The 19,070-nt window shown below is 44.6% G+C and overlaps 1 protein-coding gene across 1 annotated transcript; it reads left to right on the top strand.

Annotated features, from left to right (window-relative positions):
• The first annotated feature begins 2,167 nt into the window (after nt 1-2,167).
• MMP23B (matrix metallopeptidase 23B) lies at nt 2,168-18,032 on the top strand. The gene is made up of 8 exons (XM_063317338.1): nt 2,168-2,715; nt 6,740-6,888; nt 9,563-9,702; nt 11,016-11,183; nt 13,968-14,132; nt 15,549-15,659; nt 16,219-16,345; nt 16,920-18,032. Exons 1-8 carry the CDS (start codon nt 2,545-2,547, stop codon nt 17,092-17,094), a joined length of 1,206 nt encoding a protein of 401 aa, XP_063173408.1. The 5' UTR covers nt 2,168-2,544; the 3' UTR covers nt 17,095-18,032.
• Nucleotides 18,033-19,070: the final 1,038 nt, after the last annotated feature.

The following is a 19,070-nucleotide window of genomic DNA, read 5'->3' as shown; positions in this document are numbered from 1 at the left end:
TATGTATCTATTTATCCATCCATCCAAGTCACGGAAACTCACCTTTTCACTGGTCTCAAATTGCACCCCGGTTTCTTTTTGCTGTCAACCTTTGAAGGCAGCTTTCTACTCTCATCTTCCCCAGAATTTGGAGTATCTTCCACTGCATCCTCATCCACACTCAAGTCACCCAGTTTTTTGCACCTGAAAAGGCAAGGCAAACAGATATAAAGGAGGTTTTTAAAAACAAGACATCTTTTAAGTGGTCTAATTTAGAAAGGCCAGAGTGTTATTATGATAGCCTAGTCTAGCTGCTTCCCCATCTTGCAAACACAGGTAGTCCTCATTTAGTGACCACAGGGGCTACTAGACCCGTCAATAGGCAAGGGCATGAAAACCCTGCCCTCTGGTGGCTATTTTGGGCACTGCAGCCTCACAGGGACTACTAGACCCATTAATAGCCAAGGGCATGAAAAGGCTGCCCTCCTGTGGCTACCTTGGGCACTGCAGCCTCACAGGGACTCTTAGAACCACCCACAGCAACGAGCATGAAAAGGCTGCGTTTTCTATTGCTATCGATGGTTCTAATAGCCTGTTAGGCTGCAATGCCCAAAACAGTCACCGGAGGGCAGCCTTTTCATGCCCTTTGGTGTTCAGGGTTCCCTCTCAGGCTGCAATGACCCTGAGACCCTTTTCCTGTTTTCCTTGCTGTTTGTGGGATGTACTCCATCCTTTCCAATATAAACTGATACTGTCAATTAAAATTCATCCAGGCGATCTCTAAAGGCATCAGAGATGGGAGAGCTGCAAGACAGACTCTCATCTAGCTTTTGACATAGTACCGTGAAGACTCTTTTGGCCGCCAGGAAGGTTTTCCATCTCCATCGCTCCAAAATTATACTGAACCAGATTCAGTGATTTTTGAGAGCTGACCAACTTAAACAGCCAGATGTGAGAAGGAAAAAAAAAACAGAAAAAAGGGGATTAATCATCGTTCCTTGTGCTGCTTATGTAGTATTTATTGTCGCTTTGTGTCAAAGTATGTAAAAATACCTTATTTTTAAAAGATGGCAAAATAATACCTACAGAAAAGAATTGAGAAAAAAGCAATACTGAGCATTCAAGTCCTACAATACCCCCCGTCTTCAGGACAAACTCAGCCCTGGTGTAATGCCAGGCATTGAATCAAACACTCTATTTATATTTCACAAGTTTCTAGTCCCTACCATTTCAGCAACTAGGCCTGCAACCAATTTAAAATACCGCCTTCCCATTGTTTCAGTTTTCTAAAAAGCTGGCCAGTGGGAGCAAGGAAGTTATTTGCTGAGCATTTTTACTTCCTGTGACATCCTGCTCTTGGCTTCTTCTGCATTTCTTTGGGAGAAAAACTCCTTAAACTCAATATTTAAAAAAAAATCTCTGCCATTTTTTTTCAAATGTCAAGCTTTTACTATTACGTTTTAAGCCGAGACAGATGTGAGGCATTATCCTCCGTTTCCAGGTAAGGCTGGCTGTGGGCTTTGAAAGAAGTCCCCACCGGGAGGGTTTGAGACCTTGAAAAGGATGATCACAAATTGAGCCTTATTTCCACTGTACAAAACCACCACATTAAGCATGGAAGAAAGAACTGAGCTGATTTCTTCCTCCAGATTGTACCCAACACTTTTTCTTACATTCCTGCCAACTTCACATCCCGAAGCGGCAGATGCTGTCTCAACTTTGCCGTCTTTTCTCATCCCGACGGTTCTGTGAGGTAGGCCAGGGTTAAAGAAAGCTGTTGGTTCCTAGGCTGTTTCAAAAGGGGTGGGAAAGCTTTTTCACAGCCTCAGGAAAGCGAGCCGGGACGAGGCCGTTTCCAAATAAATTCCCCCCAACGGGACTGGCGAGGTCAGCCAAAGAAAAATCAGGAGAGGAGGGGCAGGAAGAAATTACATATTGTAAAACAGGGCCAGCCAATCGCAGGAACAAAGTGCAGAAGGTTGGATGGAGCCGGAGACCCCCTCAGGAGCACCAGGCAGGCCCGCCCAAAAATCCCCTTTTGCAAATCAGATCCTGAAAGCTGTGTCTTGCTGATGGGTGGATCTCCAGCCGTGGAACAGATCCCATCATTAAAATATTCAGGGCGTGTGCATGTGTGCAAATGTTTTGAATCCAGCGTTTTGGACTCCCCTTGACCATTTTTCCTCCTCCTGTGTCTGTGCGTGCGCATGGATCTACTGCCTCCCTCATCCCGATGCTAAAGCAGCTGGCTTAACTCTCTTTCCTTTCCTTTCCTTTCCTTTCCAGCTGTTTCCCCCCTACCCCTCTCCCCCATTAGCAGAGATTCCCAGTAATCCGATCGAATTTGGCAAGGGCTGGCCGAGCGTGTCAGAGACTTAACTAAACCCTTGGCAGTCGCACCCCGTTTTTACCTCCCAGGAAAAGTTCTCAGCACTTCCAGGAAAGTTTGCCACTGCAGGCAAGTTTTCAGAACTTAGAAATCCGCCTAGCAAGCTGGATGCGTTTGGGTTGAATTTCCCCCCTTGTATTCTCTTTCGCCGCGTTCGGTTTTAATTAAATGCAGCCATGGAGCAGCTCAAAAGTCTTTCTGCGAGAGTGTCTCCTTTTTTGATCCCTGCTGGCAGGCTGAAAACACATAAATATCAAGGCCCTGCGAGTTCCCCAGGCATTTTCCTGCTTCTAATCTTCCTGGTGGTTTTGGAAGAGTCGTTTGCAACAGAGCTGCAGAAGACCCAGGTAAGCATCGGACATTTTCCCCTACAAATGTGACTGTCTGCTGTTCGATTTATATTGCTTGCTTCCCTTCCAAAGAGTTCAGAGGGAGGCACTCACTATACCCTCACAACAGTCTGGCAAGGTAGGTAGAGCAAGGGATCACTTCAAATCCCCCAAGCTGGGTTTTGAATCCAATGTGTATGTCCCAATGTTTTCTTCTCTGCTACATGAAAAAATGGTATACTGATGTATGTTTGACTGTTGGTGTCTTCATCCTGTTTTGAACCTGATGTGGGATGATGGTCATGCATGATGGGAACGGTAGTCCAACAGTTTTGGGGCTGGGGGCAGTCGTTTCCCAAGGTACTTTCCATCATAGCAATACGAAATCACAATTAAAAAAAATTAAGGCATTCAAGAATGCCAATGATACCACTGTGTGCGCGCGTGTTTTTAAAAAAGCACCAGCAAAACACTAACGGTAATAAAATCAGGACCGGCCTTTTCTTCAAGAAACTCAGCATTTGAAGTTATCTCCAGCCTTGCTGAGTATCTCGGATAATAAGCCCCCACTGTTTCATTATTAAACTTGCAGCTGCAGGTTTGGTGAACAGTTTTCTGCTTACCTTTATACCCCTTCTTAACTTAGCCTTTTGGTCCTAGGCCTGTAACACACAGCAATCCTTCCTTCCCACCAGATTTTCCAGACCATGCATTCAGTCAGTTGCTGTCCGTTCCAATAGCTATGACGGGACAGTGGAATTCTGTTCAGGATGCAGAAAGGTGCTTTGCAAGCAAAAGAGTGTACCTTTCTCCAGATGGGGGGAAACAGGCATTTGCCAGATGTGGCCTTAGCTGGCCTGGCCAGTGCTGAAGGATGCTAGGAAGCTGACAACAGCTGGTGGGAAAATGATTCCTCCCTTCTAGTCCCTGTAGATTTTGACCAGAGGGAGATTTGCACGTACAGCGCTTGGGGTTCTCCTGAAAGAGAGAGATCTTCAGAGCTCTCTCATCAGTCCAGCATCAAAAATATGGGATAAAGGATCCAATTAAAACAGCATCTCCCACCTTTGAGCAATGAGGCTCTTCTGGAGCGACTGGATCTCATCCTGTGCATTCTCACTTCTTTCTGCCCCTCTGAATCTGTTCCACGGGGCTGCAAAGCTGTGAAAGCAGGCCTTTCAAAAACTTCAATCTTGAGAGGCTTCTCCATGCCAGCTGCATAGAGGTTAGTCCTGCCACAACTGGAGAAAAAGTACAGATCCAAGGAAAAAAATCTGGCATGGACGAAGGGCAAGGAGAATTTGGGTGATTTCCAGTTCTGTTGCTTAATCGCAGCAGCTGGATGACTCATCTTGCCCTATTTTTTTCCCCCGTGCTGAGATGAGCAAAATTGAAAATATCTAGGAATGGCCTTTTTAGAAGGGTGAAGTGTCCTTTCAGCACTCAAAACCAGCTTCTTTTCACTGCTCTTTGCCAACAGGACCATGCTGATAAATCCTTGGGTTTTCTCTGAAAGGCACTCTGTCTGATCTGGGAGAAAAAAGCAACTTTCAGGTCTGAAGCCCAGAAATTTTGGATTCAGCTGACTACTTAGGGCACGAGGTTTTGGCAAAGAGAACAAGGGGGCAGCCATGTAATTTTCACACTAAGCCCAAGCTAGATAAGAACATTAATTCAGGATTGTTTTGATTCCTGGTTTCCTTGAGCAATAAGCTTGCTTGGAAGGAGGGAATGTGATAAAATCAGATGAAGCTCCTCAGGAGGAGAATCATCATCAAATCATGGTAGAACAATCGCTCCTTCTGGTTAATGTGTTGCAGATTTCAACTCCTTGATTTATTCCTTTCATCCTACTGGGCCTGAGTTTCAGTTGCACTCAAAAAAAAACAAATGGAAATAATTAGTGGATGCCACATTTCCTAACACAAGCAAGCTGCACCACAGTACAAACGTGACACGTGATATACAGGTAGTCCTCGCTTAACAACCATTTGTTTAGTGGTTTCGGACTTACGACGGTGCTGAAAAAACCCACTTATGACCAGTCCTTACACTTACGACCATCGCAGCATCCCTGTGGTCACGTGATCACAATTTGGGTGCTTGGCAAACAGTTTGCATTTATGACTGTCAGTGTACCATGTCACATGATCACCATTTTTGACCTTCCTGGCTGGCTTCTGGCAAGCAAAATCAACGGGGAACCACATGATTCACTTAACAATCACGTGATTCACTTAACGCTTGCAGTGATTCACTTAATGACTGCCACAAAAAGGCCATACAATTGGGTCAGATTTGCTTAATGACTGCTTCACTTAGCAACCAAAACTCCGGTCCCAATTGTGGTTGTTAAGTGAGGACTACCTGTAGGTTATTCATTCACGCAAACGACAGAATGGATTTCTTAGGTTTTAAGAAGATTCTTGGGCTCCAATTTATTTTGTGGGAGCTAATAGCCACCAGGAGTCAAAAAAAGCAAATTAGGCACCATCTGATGGCAAAACAGGCAGCTGTTTTTGTTTTGGCTGACAGTTTAAATGAGAATATTCCAGTAGAACCGAGTGCATATCAGAAACTACAGACCGTTGTAGCTTTGCCCCGCTTCTTCAGCGAGGGCCTGCTCACTGCACCACCACAAAAGAAATGAATTACCACTCAAGCTTTTCATGCTATCTCCTTTTCTTTTAAACAAGCCTTTTTGTGGTGGGGGGGGGGGAGGAGGGTGGAATTAAAAAAAACGCTGTACAACTCCTAGACCTCCAATTAAAAGTGGGAGATTACGGCACTTAAATTTGTAGCTTTGAAACCTGGGGCTGCAGCTGGAGACTTGGTGACCAGCAGCCATCAGTCAAAAGCTTTAATGACGTGACCGGATTTTTTTCCCCTCTCCTGGCGGGTGATCCTTCCCCCCCAAAATCTGTAAGGCCAGAATTGGCTCACCTTCAACAGCTGATGTCACATGGCAGGCACCTCTGAGCGATTATTCAGAAAACAGCAAAGGACAGCACACAAAAAGTATTTTCAGCGTAACGCATCGGCCACGCCACTTTTACTCTCGGGTCCAGCTCCGAGGAGGATTGAACCAACAGCTTCTCAGCAAGGAGATGGATTTGGGGGCTCTCCCAACTCTGACATTCACACAGTGAAATTCAAGATTGCCTTTTGCTTCTAAGATCAGGCTCATGCTTTCTGCACATTTCGCCTCTCCTTCGCCTCCAGGGTAGAAATGGGCAAATTGATCAGCTGTGGCCTTCACTCCATTCCTTGGAGATTTCTTTGGCCTTATGTTGCCAAAAAGGCAGCGCGCAAGAGAGAGATCTGCAGAAAGTCAGGAATGTCTCTGCGCATTTCTTCTCACCTCTGCTTGCATTTTTTCTTCTCTTTGTCCCGTTCCCACACACCACACCTTTTTGCACAGAGCAGAAAACCCACTTACTGCACAAATGAGCTAATTTAGAGAAGGCGGAAAAGTGAGAAGGAAGTGCTTGGTCATGCAACAGATGAGCAACTTTAAAAAACAAAAAACTCCATCCACGATTCTAGTGGCAGCTGGCAACGGAGATGGCTTTAAGGAAGGGGCCTTGGTGAATCTTGGAAAGACTACAGACAGCTAATAATCATGATTGCAAAGTGGAAACATGACATTCAGTGGCAACTGAATTCTGAGAACTACACCCCGGGGGCTAGTAACAGGGAAAGGTTTGTTCTTCCTGGAAAATATCCTAGATTTCCTGGCTCTTTGTCTGCTTTAACAAGATTGAAGTAGACAATCTGGTGCCCTCTCACCATCTCTGCCATAATTGGGCTGACAGAGGGAAGCTAAAATCCCTCACATCTGAAGGGTCGGTTGGTTTAAATTAGTCTAGGGCACCAAGGGTGGAGAACCAAGATGGAAAATGACTTTTCCAGAAAAATCACTGCGCCGCAATAGGTGGGAAAAATCCTGACAGACTGACTTGGCTGGGGTCTTGATACCTCAAGATGCTGTCTGTGTTGGGCCTCTGCTCCAAAGCGTCTGACTTGTTCCTTTGCCTTTAAGGAAGACATGTCCATACCTGGTCCCAATCATGGGGTCACCTTGGGCCTCCAAAATGGGGCCCTTCCACCTCCACCTCCTCATCTCCGGAAGAAGCGTTACACGTTGACACCAGGACATCTGAAATGGGACCATTTCAACCTAACATACAAGTAAGGACATTTTCCTTTCCACAATGCTAAATCTGAAATGGTCACCGGCTCTCCTGTCCCCCAGAGTTGGGATCCAGTCATGCTAATATGGGGAAGCCTATTTCCAAGCGTGAAGCCACACCAACAAAGGACAGGGCAGGGGAAGAAACCAGGATTAAAGTTTTAGATTTGTTTTTTCTGAGTGGGGGGCACTAGTGCAGCAGTGAACATAATTTAAACTGAATTGTGTCGTTTTTTCAGGTTGCCTTGGGGTACAACGATGGGCACTCTCTTGCAAAAATGAGCAGAGACCTGGTGGAGTCAGGATGAAAAAAATGATGTAGTTTAGATTTCAGCTTCATTAAAATAAGTACAGCTAAGACAGTCGTGGCCCACGGATTTAGTATTTCTTCCATGCCACATTAAAAATCAGACTTCATTTTCAGAGTCAAATTTCCAAGTCACAAGTTAACACACATTATAGCAATCCATTACACAAGGGGTGGTAAATCACTGTTTTCTTGAGAGCAAACATCTTACGCAGACACACAGATTGAGTGGCCCTGTACGTCTCCAAGCGTCTGGATGCTTTTTAAAGATGTCTTTTGAACTACTCATATCGTGTCATGAACGATAGGCGTCTCATAAATCTTTCACCCCATCTCTTATTTTCTTGGCTCTGTGTGGCTTTCAACCCATCTGTACATCAGACTGCAAATAAACACCCACAGTGTTAATTTTTTCCACTTTCTAAAATAAATATACACATCACCTGGATCCTAATTGAACCATCTTTGTGCCTTTCCCTTAATAATGGGCATTTTTCTGCGTGCTTTCCCTTAAAGTCTTAATTTTTGTACTTTAAAAAAGATTGGAATTGCAAACTGCATTGCACAACTCTGAAAAATGAATTTTGCTTTGGGAAGTGCCAGAAGGATATGTTTGAATAAAAATTTGGACCAAACAATTTTTTTTCTTCCATCTCTGGAAGGAAAAAAATGCTTTGTGTGGAAAGATCACAGGTTCAAAGGAGGAAGAAAAGCCCTGGAAAGAATTATGATGGGCTAAGATTTGATGGACATGGAAACCTCTTCCCTCTTGACTGAAATTTATGCTTGCCCTCTTGCAAAGTGAAAATGCAAGAAATGAAATCCAACCTCTCCAAAAATATTTGTTCCTTTTTTTCTCCATTCTTTCATGCAAAAAAAACAACAACTGACTTTTAGCTGATGCAGAAATGGCTGAAGGCAACATAATTGCTGGCATTTTGGTTTTTCTGAGCTCCAGGAACAACTGCGATAACAGCGTCCCCTTTGTGATGCCTGGCAAGAAGCTACAGAGCAAAAAAAGGGCTTTCTTTGCATTAGAAACCCGGCCAGGCTCAAGATGTGCCAAAGTCAAGATTGGCAGGTGGGACCACGTTGGCCGCAGCAAACCTCAGGAGCGAAGCATGGCTTGGCTTTTTCAAAAAGGGCTTTACCTCATCCTTGGCAGAGGGAAAAAAAAATTCTCTGTCCTCTTAAGCTGAAGTTTGATGTGTTTCCCTTTAAAAATATACATTTACTTGTATTTTTACACCAAACTTTACTCGGAGAAAGATGCTATATGCAGGCTACATATAGGGGGATCTGACAGCTTTGCTCTTTCCCCGTTCCAGTCGTTGTCCCCATGGATGCTGAGAGACGGGGAAAATAGAGCTGTAAGGATTGTCCCAATTAAAGAGAAACAGTTCAAAGCAAGCCTTGTGGTTTACGAGCCCCTGGTTTGCTCACGGAATGCACATTGTGCTTTTCAGTTCCTACGACAAATCAGCCAGCTTGGAACCCATTGGGAAGACAACAATCTTCCAAACAGCTAATGAAAACTGGTAATTTCAACTACAGGCCTGCGGGCTGGGTTCTGGTTTTTGGGTTGACCCACCTAACAAGATTCCGAGTTACGGAGAGGTGCATCTCTAACTCCAGGTTCGAATCGAATTATCCATTCAGTTGTATCCAACCCTTGGCGATTCCATGAGCCAGCTCTCTCCGTGATTTCTGATCTTGCACAGCTTCTTTCAGTTGCTTTTTATTTGGCCTGTGTCTGCTTTGATTACATCCAACTCCAGGTTACGGAACGGTAAATTTGGAAAACTGAGCTCCAATCCCTGTTCCCTACTGGAAACTCAAATTGGAGCGGTCACAACATGGAAAATCAATTGGGGTGCTCAAAAGGTGTGATGGGGTGGTCTTGATCTGGAATGCCACATCAATTCTGGAGAATAAAGCCGTTTCTGACTGGGGGCACAGCTTCTGAATGGTCTGCGTCGGTTTGGAGACACCTGGCTCAATCCGATGTTGATTCAGAAGCTTGATCCAGTTGTCCCTGCGGAATTGAATCACGGTATAGACACAGCAAGCAAGCTCTTACTGCTTCCTTTTCAAGGGTGAGGCTTTGAGATCCCTCAAACGCTGCCTCTATAGTCCTGGAGGAAGGTAAAAAGGATTAAATGTGTAGGGAGGATTCATATTAGTATAGTTAATTAAACTTGATTAAATAGTTCCAATTTCTGGTTTTGACTATGTCCATTTCCCATCCTGGTTTTATCTTTTTATAGCCTAACCCCAAATTGGTGGTCCTCAGCCAAAGACTGAAGTCAAACTTGGGAATTTGCAAGTGAAATGATCTCTTAGTTTACTTTTGTATTCCCCTGCAGAATTCTGTCTTTCCCCAAAAACCTGATTGGCAAAAGCCAGACCAGGAAAGGACTGACGGCAGCTTTCCGCATGTGGAGTGAAGTCTCCCCTTTCACCTTTCGTGAGGTGCCAGTGAGTGCCTCCAGTGACCTCACAATTGGTAGGTACCTTCCTGGTGCTGGTTTTAACTTCCTGGAGGACGTGTCCTTAAATTATGGTACTGTATAACACACTGACAAGGGCTAACAAAGATTAAGCATCTGGGAGGAAGAGGGAAACGGAAAAGCAGGAATGGAGTTGTCTGAAAGCAGGCATGGCTGACTGAAATCGTGAAAAAACCCCACTTAATAATAATGATCTCCTCCTCCTCCTTCCAGCTCATCAGTATCTCTGCCAACCCCATTTTCTCTCCCAAGCAATCTGACCTATCTTAGGGCTTGCAAATGTTCAATTCCCTAATGAGTCCCACGTTTCATCAGTATGTTAATCCTCTTGGTACGTCTAGCTACTTGATAATCAACTGCGAAGATTGTCAAGGGAGAAATGTCTTTCACAATCAATTTTCTGTTTCCATCTCTGGTGCACATATTAGAGTGCAACATTGCAACATCTGGAGAGCAGGGGGTCATCGCACGGACGAAGCGAGATTTGCACATTCTTCCAGATAAGTGGGAGAAATTATCTTAGGCCCACCAGATCATACTGTTCCATCCGTGCATGCCACTAAATTGAAAACAGAACACAACATTTGGCCTGCAGTGAAGAATCTGGAGGGGAGCGAGCTGCAAAGATACCAGCTTTTGAGGTCTTTGTGCTATGTGGAACTGAGAAAAGGCTGTGGGTTAGTTAATACAGCTTTCCAAGGTTGTTGCTTTGTGCTCAACTTTGCAGCCAGGAGGGTGGCAAGGACCACATTCCAAAAGATAATCGGTAGAGCCAGAACAAAAAAATAAATTTGATTTTGCATGCATTTAATTCCAATTAAATATGCCCACAAGGATATGCACTTGATAATTTCCCTTGCTGTGTTACATTACAAATTACACTTCGGCGATGTTTGGGAACTGCACCCATAGCTTTTGGAGGCCACGTGCTCGCCCACCCCCCGTTTCCAAAGGATGGTACAGGAGATGTGTTAAGTTTGGTGTTCAATTTGATCACCTCCCTGAGACAGACACTGGACAGTAACAAGCCTGCTTTGTTAGGGTTAGGGATGAAAACTTTGCCCTGGTTGATCCAGGAAATCAGAGATGGGAGGATGGAGCAACAAAGCTTTGAATGTTGGAAATGGGAGATGAGAGGCAAGTGGAGTTTTCCAGATGTGTTGGATGAACAGCTGGAAATTCTGGAAGTCAGAAGCCAATGCTTGGGGGATTCCCAGAAGAGAAAAACTAGCCAGGATGATTCTGGTCTGTAGGCACGAAGTGATCCCTTTTTTTCCTCTTTCTCCATGCCCTACAAAATCTCTCCCAGGCTTCTACCCCATCAACCATACGGATTGCCTGGAATCGCAGATCCATCACTGTTTCGACGGGACGACGGGAGAGTTAGCCCATGCCTTTTTTCCGCAAACAGGAGAGATCCATTTTGACGATCACGAGTACTGGATTGTAGGAGACACCCGATTCAGCTGGAAAAAGGGTAAGTACACTGGATCCCGGGCCCACCGATCTGAATTACAATAAAAAGAATTCAACAGGAAAGGAAAATTGAATGGAAAAGAATACCACGTGGTTCGTTGATGCAGCGATACCAGCAGAGGGGCGAATTGATGAAAAGCAAATGGAAAAAGGAAGAAAATCCCGGGATTTGCTATTTGAAATGGAAAGACTGTAGGAGAAGAAGTCAACTATAATGCCAACAGTGATCAGAGTTTTTGGAACCGGATGAAAGGGACTGACCAAACGTTTGCAAGTTTTAAAAGTACTGGATTTGACATTAAAATCATCAAAAAAGATTGTTGGATGAAAGAGGAGGAGGAAGAGGACTGATCTGGCTCATCCTTCCTTGGATGGGAGACCACTGGTTGAGAAAATAAGGAACTCCTTCCAACCATTGCTGGGTTATTACCAAGGAAAGTATGAAATACATCCTCAAAGGCCCCAGCAGTTGAGCTCAACGCAAGGAAGATCTTACTTGACCAGATGGGGCAGACAGATACAGTATTCAGCTTTCCCAGTTTGTTTGGCTAAACCAAGCTTCTAGTCCTCAAGGATGTCGGATAATTCAATGTATGTGAACGTTTCCAACGAGCTTCGCAAGATACTTCTGCTGTTCCTAGCTTTTATTCTTTGGAAAGTTTACAGTCTTTCTCACGGGCCTCTGCAAAGCAGGCAGACAAAACCCATCAGAGATGATAAGCCAGTGAATATCTAAGGGCAGAAGCTCACTGCTTTGCCAAATCAGAAATAACAAAGTACCCCTGCAATTAAAGCTGGTAGAATTTGGCTTCTAAATTGCTTGCGTCCAGAGGCCCGAACCCTCCGTCTCTGTGGATAGCTGTGGAGCTTGTATGGAATTAGGCGGTGCTTTTTGTCTGCTCCTTCATCCAGCCTGTCGGATTTCGCCATCAAATCGCCTGCAAGGCGAGCACTGAGTTTGCTTCCTGGAATGTCCATGATGAAAATATTCCTGCCAGCTGAACCGAAGCCGCAGTTATCCTCCTGCTTAACTGTTGCTGCTGGCTGAAATCCAAGCACTGAGTGTTATCAAGGGTTTGTCGTGTTTTTCTCCTTGTCAGAAAAACAAAACAGCTGTTTACATTTTTGTCCATCTGGGAGACGGGTTTTTCTGGGGACGTGGCCCTTTGCGGGCAGCTCAGCCGCCGCTGTTCTTTTAAAGGGTTCCGTGAAATGCTAAACACGTGGGCTTCTAATTGTGATAAGCCTTTCCCAAGAATGCTTCCCTAAAGAGTTTGTCCCTGTGTCTCTGTATGAGTTCCTGTTCTGGGCCGTTCTCCGCAGATGGGGATTTGAAGTGGCCAACAGGAGTGTCTGCACAATTGATCTCTGCATGAAGTTATAAGGGAGCATAAATTATCTTCACCCAAGGAGGAGGGTTGTTTGGAAACCCAGCAAGATCCACCATGCAGAGAGACAGCAGGCAAACATCGCCTTGAGGTTTCTAGCACCTTTTATTAGTGGCTTGCTTGCCTGCTCTGGTGCCCCATTTGGGAAGAATGCGGAGCAAAAATTTGCCGTTCTTTTTTCAAGCTGCGGCACGCCAAGGGCTGTCTGGTTCAAAGCAATCGGGTTCAGAAGAAAAACTTAATTTAATTCATTTAAATTTGAATTGCAGACGGTTAAGGCGCCCATCGAATATTACATCATTTTCTCTTTCGTAAGCAGCATTTTGATTCATCAGGGCCTTGTGGAAAAGATCTGGGAGACAAAATATTGCACCCTCAATGTTGAATATTAGTTTCCAACTGTGTTGGTGTTAACGATCTGCTCCCTATAGGATCATCAACCTCACACAAACCGTTGCTCCAGACTGAACAGGAGAGGAGATTATTCTCTCATAAAACTAATCTCAAAGCTTTGGAGATGGACATTTTCCAACCCCGGGGATTTATTTCGACCAGGGACCGGCCTGCAAACTTCACAATTGTGAAATCCCTGGAGGGGGATGCACTGTCTCCAAGGCAAGGAAAAATCTGTTATTTCCTTTCATCCACGAACTGCCTTCGTGAGACAGTTTGCAAACAAGACAACCATTTCCTATTTAGGAAGACCGAGACAAATGAGAATTTTTGCACTGCTTGGCGGCGGGGGCAGGGGGAGGGATCACCCCTTATTCCTAAATTTCTCAACAGCTGCAGCTTGGGTCAAGAAAGGGTTGTATTTCTGTATTTCTGGGTTTTATTTATTTTTTTAATGAAAAATAAACCCTTTGGGCTAGATGAGAAAGGAACTTTAATCCAGGACAAGGAGTGATATCCAAGTACAGCTGAATCAACTTCATTGCTACCGCTCCTTCCGTTTTAAATTGAGGGGGCTAGCAGATTCGCTCAGCGCTTGAAGAAAAGGATCTGTTGACCTCCGGCGTCTCCGCACTCCTTTGTCCTAATGTTTGCAGCGTGGAAAGCAAATTCTCCAACCATTTGGGTGCCCTCCCCTTCTGCAGAGTAGAGAAATAGTGGCAGTGTGGACTACGGATCGTCCATCTGGGCTACCCAGCTAAAGGCAATTGTTGGATGCAGTTACAACGAAAGGAAAGCCCGTATTGTTTCATTTCTTCACGCTGCGCGGTACAAACGTGATCTACTTCAATCCTTGCTGTTCCTGGCGTTTTAAAAAAAATTGTAGCCCTGGCAGATAGACTAAAATATGCCAGATTAGCTAGAACAGTTTTGCACATTGTATAGAGTGCATTGTGTATTTTCTTCCTTGCAAATCAACCAGTTAATTCGGTTCCTTTTTTTAGGCGTCTGGCTGACAGATCTGGTTCATGTGGCAGCCCATGAAATTGGCCACGCTTTAGGCCTCATGCACTCCTTGGATCCCAATGCCCTGATGCATATTAATGCTACCCTGACAGGGAAGGATACCATCTCACAGGACGAGATGTGGGGAATTTACCGGCTCTATGGTAAGTTGGTGCATCGGTTGCTAGGAGAAGAGGCAAGAGTTCTGGAACCATTAGTCATTGCCTTTGCCATTTTTCCTGATAAAAAGCACGCTGGTAGCTGCCTCATGCAAATAGGCCTGAGCAGAGGTGGTTATGTGCAACAGGCCTAAGATTTGGAGAGCAGGATTTTTAGAATCACTGTGTTGGTCCATAAATAGGTTAGAGGCAAGAAAAAGACACAAGGAGGAGAGGGTTTGCATGGGGAAATGACAGGCCATGTCTTCTTTATGTTAATATCCCATTAAAATTGTTTTTAAGGTCCATCCTAACCCTCATGAAGACAGCATTATCTGTCGAGCAAACCCAAACTCCTGGAGAAGGACTTTGGCTTGGGCACGCAGCAGCTTTGAGTTCCCCCAGACATGTTTCTCAGGGCCTCTGAAACTCAGAACATCTTGGGCAGAGAAAATGATAGGTTTTCAATCCAACACTGAAATTCAGCTGAAGGGTATATTTACAGCTTGGAACAGAGAATTGCGCTGTGTGCAGGACAGCATGTGAGATGGTGGAGGGAGGAGAAATCAATCTCTCCACATGTATATTTTTTCATTGTACCATTTTCAAGCTATTTGGATTGGCATTAACTGCCAGTTGATTTTTATGCCAAACGTGCAGTCCACGCCTGTTTTAGAAAGAATTGGAGGAATTAGTTCTGCTACCATCAGATCAACTAAAAATGTGGCTTTCCTCCTCCCCTTGGTGTTTATACTAAATATTGCTTTTCTGGAAATAAACTGTATCTCCCTCCTCACCCCAATAAACCATCATTCCAATGGTTTCTCACTACTTTGAAAAACCTCAGCAAGTTAGAACAGACTGAAGGGGAAGGTGGGCATTTTACCTCAGGAAAACATCAACAAAAGTGATTTTCCCCCCCTAAGTTGGCTCCATCTATACAGGATACAAAGAGGCTGTTTCATAAACCAGTTTCACATGCCACAGGGGGAGCAAATGCTAAAATTTTGAGATGCGAGGAGAATGGAGCTCCATCCCAAAGTTTCCTTCAGAAAGGTAACCCAGCCCATTATCTCAGCTACATCTGAAATCCTAATCATGGTGGATGAATTAAGGTTTTCTGCTGTTAGATTAACTCAGTGTTTCTCAACCTTGGCGACTTTAAGATGGGTGGACTTCAACGGCCAGAATTCTGGCCGTTGAAGTCCACCCATCTTGAAGTCGCCAAGGTCGAGAAACAGTGGATTAACTTGGCTGGCACTTGGTTAAATTCTGTCGCTGAAAACTAGCTTTTTGTGTTAGATTTGTCTCAAACGCCTACCCAAAGCAGCTCGGTCCGAGACAAGTGAGCCATGCCATTTCTACCCTCTCCTCTTTTGCTGCCCCACTTCCCATTTTAAAAGCGAAATCCTGTTTTTTCAGGCTGTAAAGATCGACTGTTTATATGTCCATCATGGAGTCGGAAAGGGTACTGTCAAACGCGCCAACGGTTTATGCAAAAGCACTGTCCGCACAGCTGTGACTTCTGCTTGGGTAATCCTCACGTCTCAATTCATAGTAACTGCGTGGGTGTCATCCTGCACTCTAGCAAATCTCCTTTCAAAAGGCCAATTGATTCTCTAAGCTAATGGCTTATTTTCAGCAGGAGGGAACCGCTGGTACAACGTTTTCCCAAGAGCTGGGAACCTCTCTGCGTCACGCAACCGCATTTGGGAAATTCAAAACCCCAAATGTCTTTTCTAAAGGGAAATGGAGGGGGGGGGGGAGGTGACAACAATCTGTCACTGCTGCAAGAAAACGTCTTTATTTGCTTGACATCTGGCCTTGCTGCTCAGAGCAGCTCACGAAATAAAACATTCCGAAGATGAACAACTAACTATTTGCAGTATGAAACCAATTAACAATGGAAGCTGGGAAAAACGGGCAGATTTTGTAAATGCAGAGAGAAGGAGACCAAATGGGAGGGCATTTCCTAGCCCAAAAGATTGCTATTCCAGATCATGTTTACAATTTGTTCGGCTGCGTTAGATCCACCGCTGTCATTCCAAGCTGATGTGTCTTTCATTTCCACTCTTCCTTATTCTGGTGGTAGAGTTCCCTTTTCCAACGGTGATACCAACCCCACCGCCCCCCAGGATGAAGACCAAGCTTGTGCCAGAGGGCCGGAATGTTACTTTCCGATGTGGCCAGAAAATCATCCACAAAAAGGGGAAAGTTTAGTAAGTCACTGACATTTGGATTTGAACTCGGCAAGGTGGATAAGTGCAAAATAGAAACTTTCAAAACAGCTTTCAGAAGGCTAAGATGTCCCTTTTTTTCAGGATTGGCATTGTTCAATGTAGGTAGTCCTCTCTTAACGACCATTCGTTTAGTGACAGTTCAGACTTAAGACGGTGCTAGAGACCGACTTGTGACCAGTCCTCACACTTACGACTGTCACAGTGTCCCATGGTCACGTGATTGCTATTTTTGACCTTCCCAGCCAGCTTCTGGCAAACAAAACCAATGGGGATCCATGTGATTTGCTTAATGACCATGTGGTTCACTTAACGACTGCCGCAAAAAAAGGTCGTAAAATTGGGTCGGGTTTGCTTAACGACCGCTTCTCTTAGCAACCAAAATTTCAGTCCCGACTGTGGTTGTTAAGTGAGGACTACGTATAGCTGCCAAACCTATAGACTCAAAGATATCTGCATGCGGGCTCTGTTACTAAGCAAGCTGCATGGCTAAACCTTGTATTATTGATCAAACTGATCCTTCCATTCTCTGTCTTCTCTTTTTTAAATGATACAGTTGGTATAAGGAGAAGGAGTTGCTGGAATATTCCTATCCTGGCTACCTTTTTCTGAATGACGACCACATGAGCATCATTGCCAATGCGATCAACGAAGGCACGTATACTTGCGTGGTGAAGAAAAAGTCCAAAGTTTTGACCACATATTCTTGGAGAGTCAGGCTGAAGCATTAACGCAGACGGTCTGCCAGGACTTACAGACCCTGAATCGTTTTGCTTTATGTGGGCCCTCTTTCCCACCTCTGTTTCCATACTTCACTTTCAACAGCGGGTCCTCACTTGCAAAAACCAGCTTTCCAAGACGGCCTCTTCCAGAAGGAGACGAGTACAAAAATACTGGTTTCTCCCCTGCATTTCCCATCGTTCCTATCCTTGGCCAACTCGTTGGGACGATGGGATGTGTAGTCTATGTCACAGGGGGAGGAGAAATTGGCTACGATGCTGAGATAAAAGAGCTGCTTGTTTTTTTAAACCCCCGCTAATATTCTTTAGGAACCATTTTACACCTATATTTTCAGCCACTTCCTGCGGCAATCTGGAGCTTGATGCTCTGTCACCGATGGGGTTATGGTTATTTTATTAGATTTGCATTTCCCTCTCTCCTCAAGCAGCTCAAGATGGCATATGTAACACCCCTCCTCCATTCCCCCCCCCAATAAAAAGTCTGTGGGGTAGGCTGGGGACAAGCGGTCTCTTAAGAGCAGAGGTACAATGAGAACCTTAGCCAAGGCCTTAATTATTCTACAATTCAGTGAACAATCCCAAGCATATAATGAGCTCCTGTGCCACATTATTTCCACAGAACTGACGTGAAAGTTTGCATGTTTCATATGCTGCGTAACACTGAAAATTATATACTCCCCCAAGTCACAAGCTAGACTTCCTGCCTCTTTTAGGGAGCTGAGTCAAGAACAGAGGACCTAAAACAAGAATTCCTGCGTTAAACCTTTGCATCTGTTGTGCATTTTTTTTTTATTCGGGTCAACGAACTTGAAAGAATTTGCTAGCCTGGGTATAGCTTCTGGAAAGCTACAGCACAGTTGATCCTGAAGGAATTCCACCAATGAATCACCCTCGTCCTTCGGCTCAAATAAAGCACTTCCATACTGGTATTTATTGTTGCCTGTTAATACGTACCGTTGCAGCATTATCCTGTTAGGTATTAACTGCAGGGCTGCATGTTCTATGCTGTTAGTTCCCAGCAATGAAATTCTGAAAAGGTGTGTGCTTTCAGCCCTTCTGTCATTTCCAACTCTCTTCCTTGGAGGACTGACTGGGCCAGGCTTGGGAACTGACCCACTTCTGACAAGGTTATGGCAGTGTTTCTCAAACGTGGCCACTTTAAGACAAGTGGACTTCAACTCCCAGAAATCCCCAGCCAGCATGCTGGCTGGGGAATTCTGGGAGTTGAAGTCCACTTGTCTTAAAGTGGCCACGTTTGAGAAACACTGGGTTATGGGGTTCATGACAACACTTGACTCAGTTCAATGTGTCCAAGACAGTCTAGACATTATTGAGTAAACAGACAGTGTTACTAAGCCACATGAGAGAACATTAGGCATTAAAAAGCATCAGTGCATACCAACAGCTAGGAAGGAGGGTTTGCTTAAGACAATCTGCCACTAAGCAATTTAGCCTAGCATATTGTGTCAACCCAAGCCACGGAATATGCTTGTGGTTCTGTGGGTCTCATGAACCCCACGTTGGACCCAGTAAACCACAGTAAGGTCCTCGTGCAAATAACAAGGCTCAGTAGAGAGGCAAAGAGACCGTATTCATAAGACACTCTAATCCTTGGTTAGCTGAATCACAGTTTACCCAATTAATCCAATTTTCGGGGCCCACACAAGATAAGGACAGTTTTCTTACCTTTTCATTTTTTTACAAGGTTATCATTAAGGTAAAAAAATTGCACACTGCTGCCTCTGGCGTTGTGCCCTGACGGACAATGCTTCCTTACGCTTAGAATAAAAAAAGAGATCCGTTTTATAATGCTTTTCCAACCTGACAAGAAAGTTTTCTGTCCCACCTTCTGTTCATCTTTTCCTGAAGCACAGAAGAAGAAAAAAAAGAGAGGTAATTTTCAATACAGCAGCCAGCCTAAAAGAGATATGTGTAACAACAACAGGCTTTGAGAATACAACTAAGGC

This window comes from Candoia aspera, chromosome 18 (genome assembly GCF_035149785.1).
Source record: "Candoia aspera isolate rCanAsp1 chromosome 18, rCanAsp1.hap2, whole genome shotgun sequence".
Lineage (NCBI taxonomy): Eukaryota > Metazoa > Chordata > Lepidosauria > Squamata > Boidae > Candoia > Candoia aspera.
Note: the sequence above shows the minus strand (reverse complement) of the source record. Positions and strands in the feature narration are given on the sequence as shown.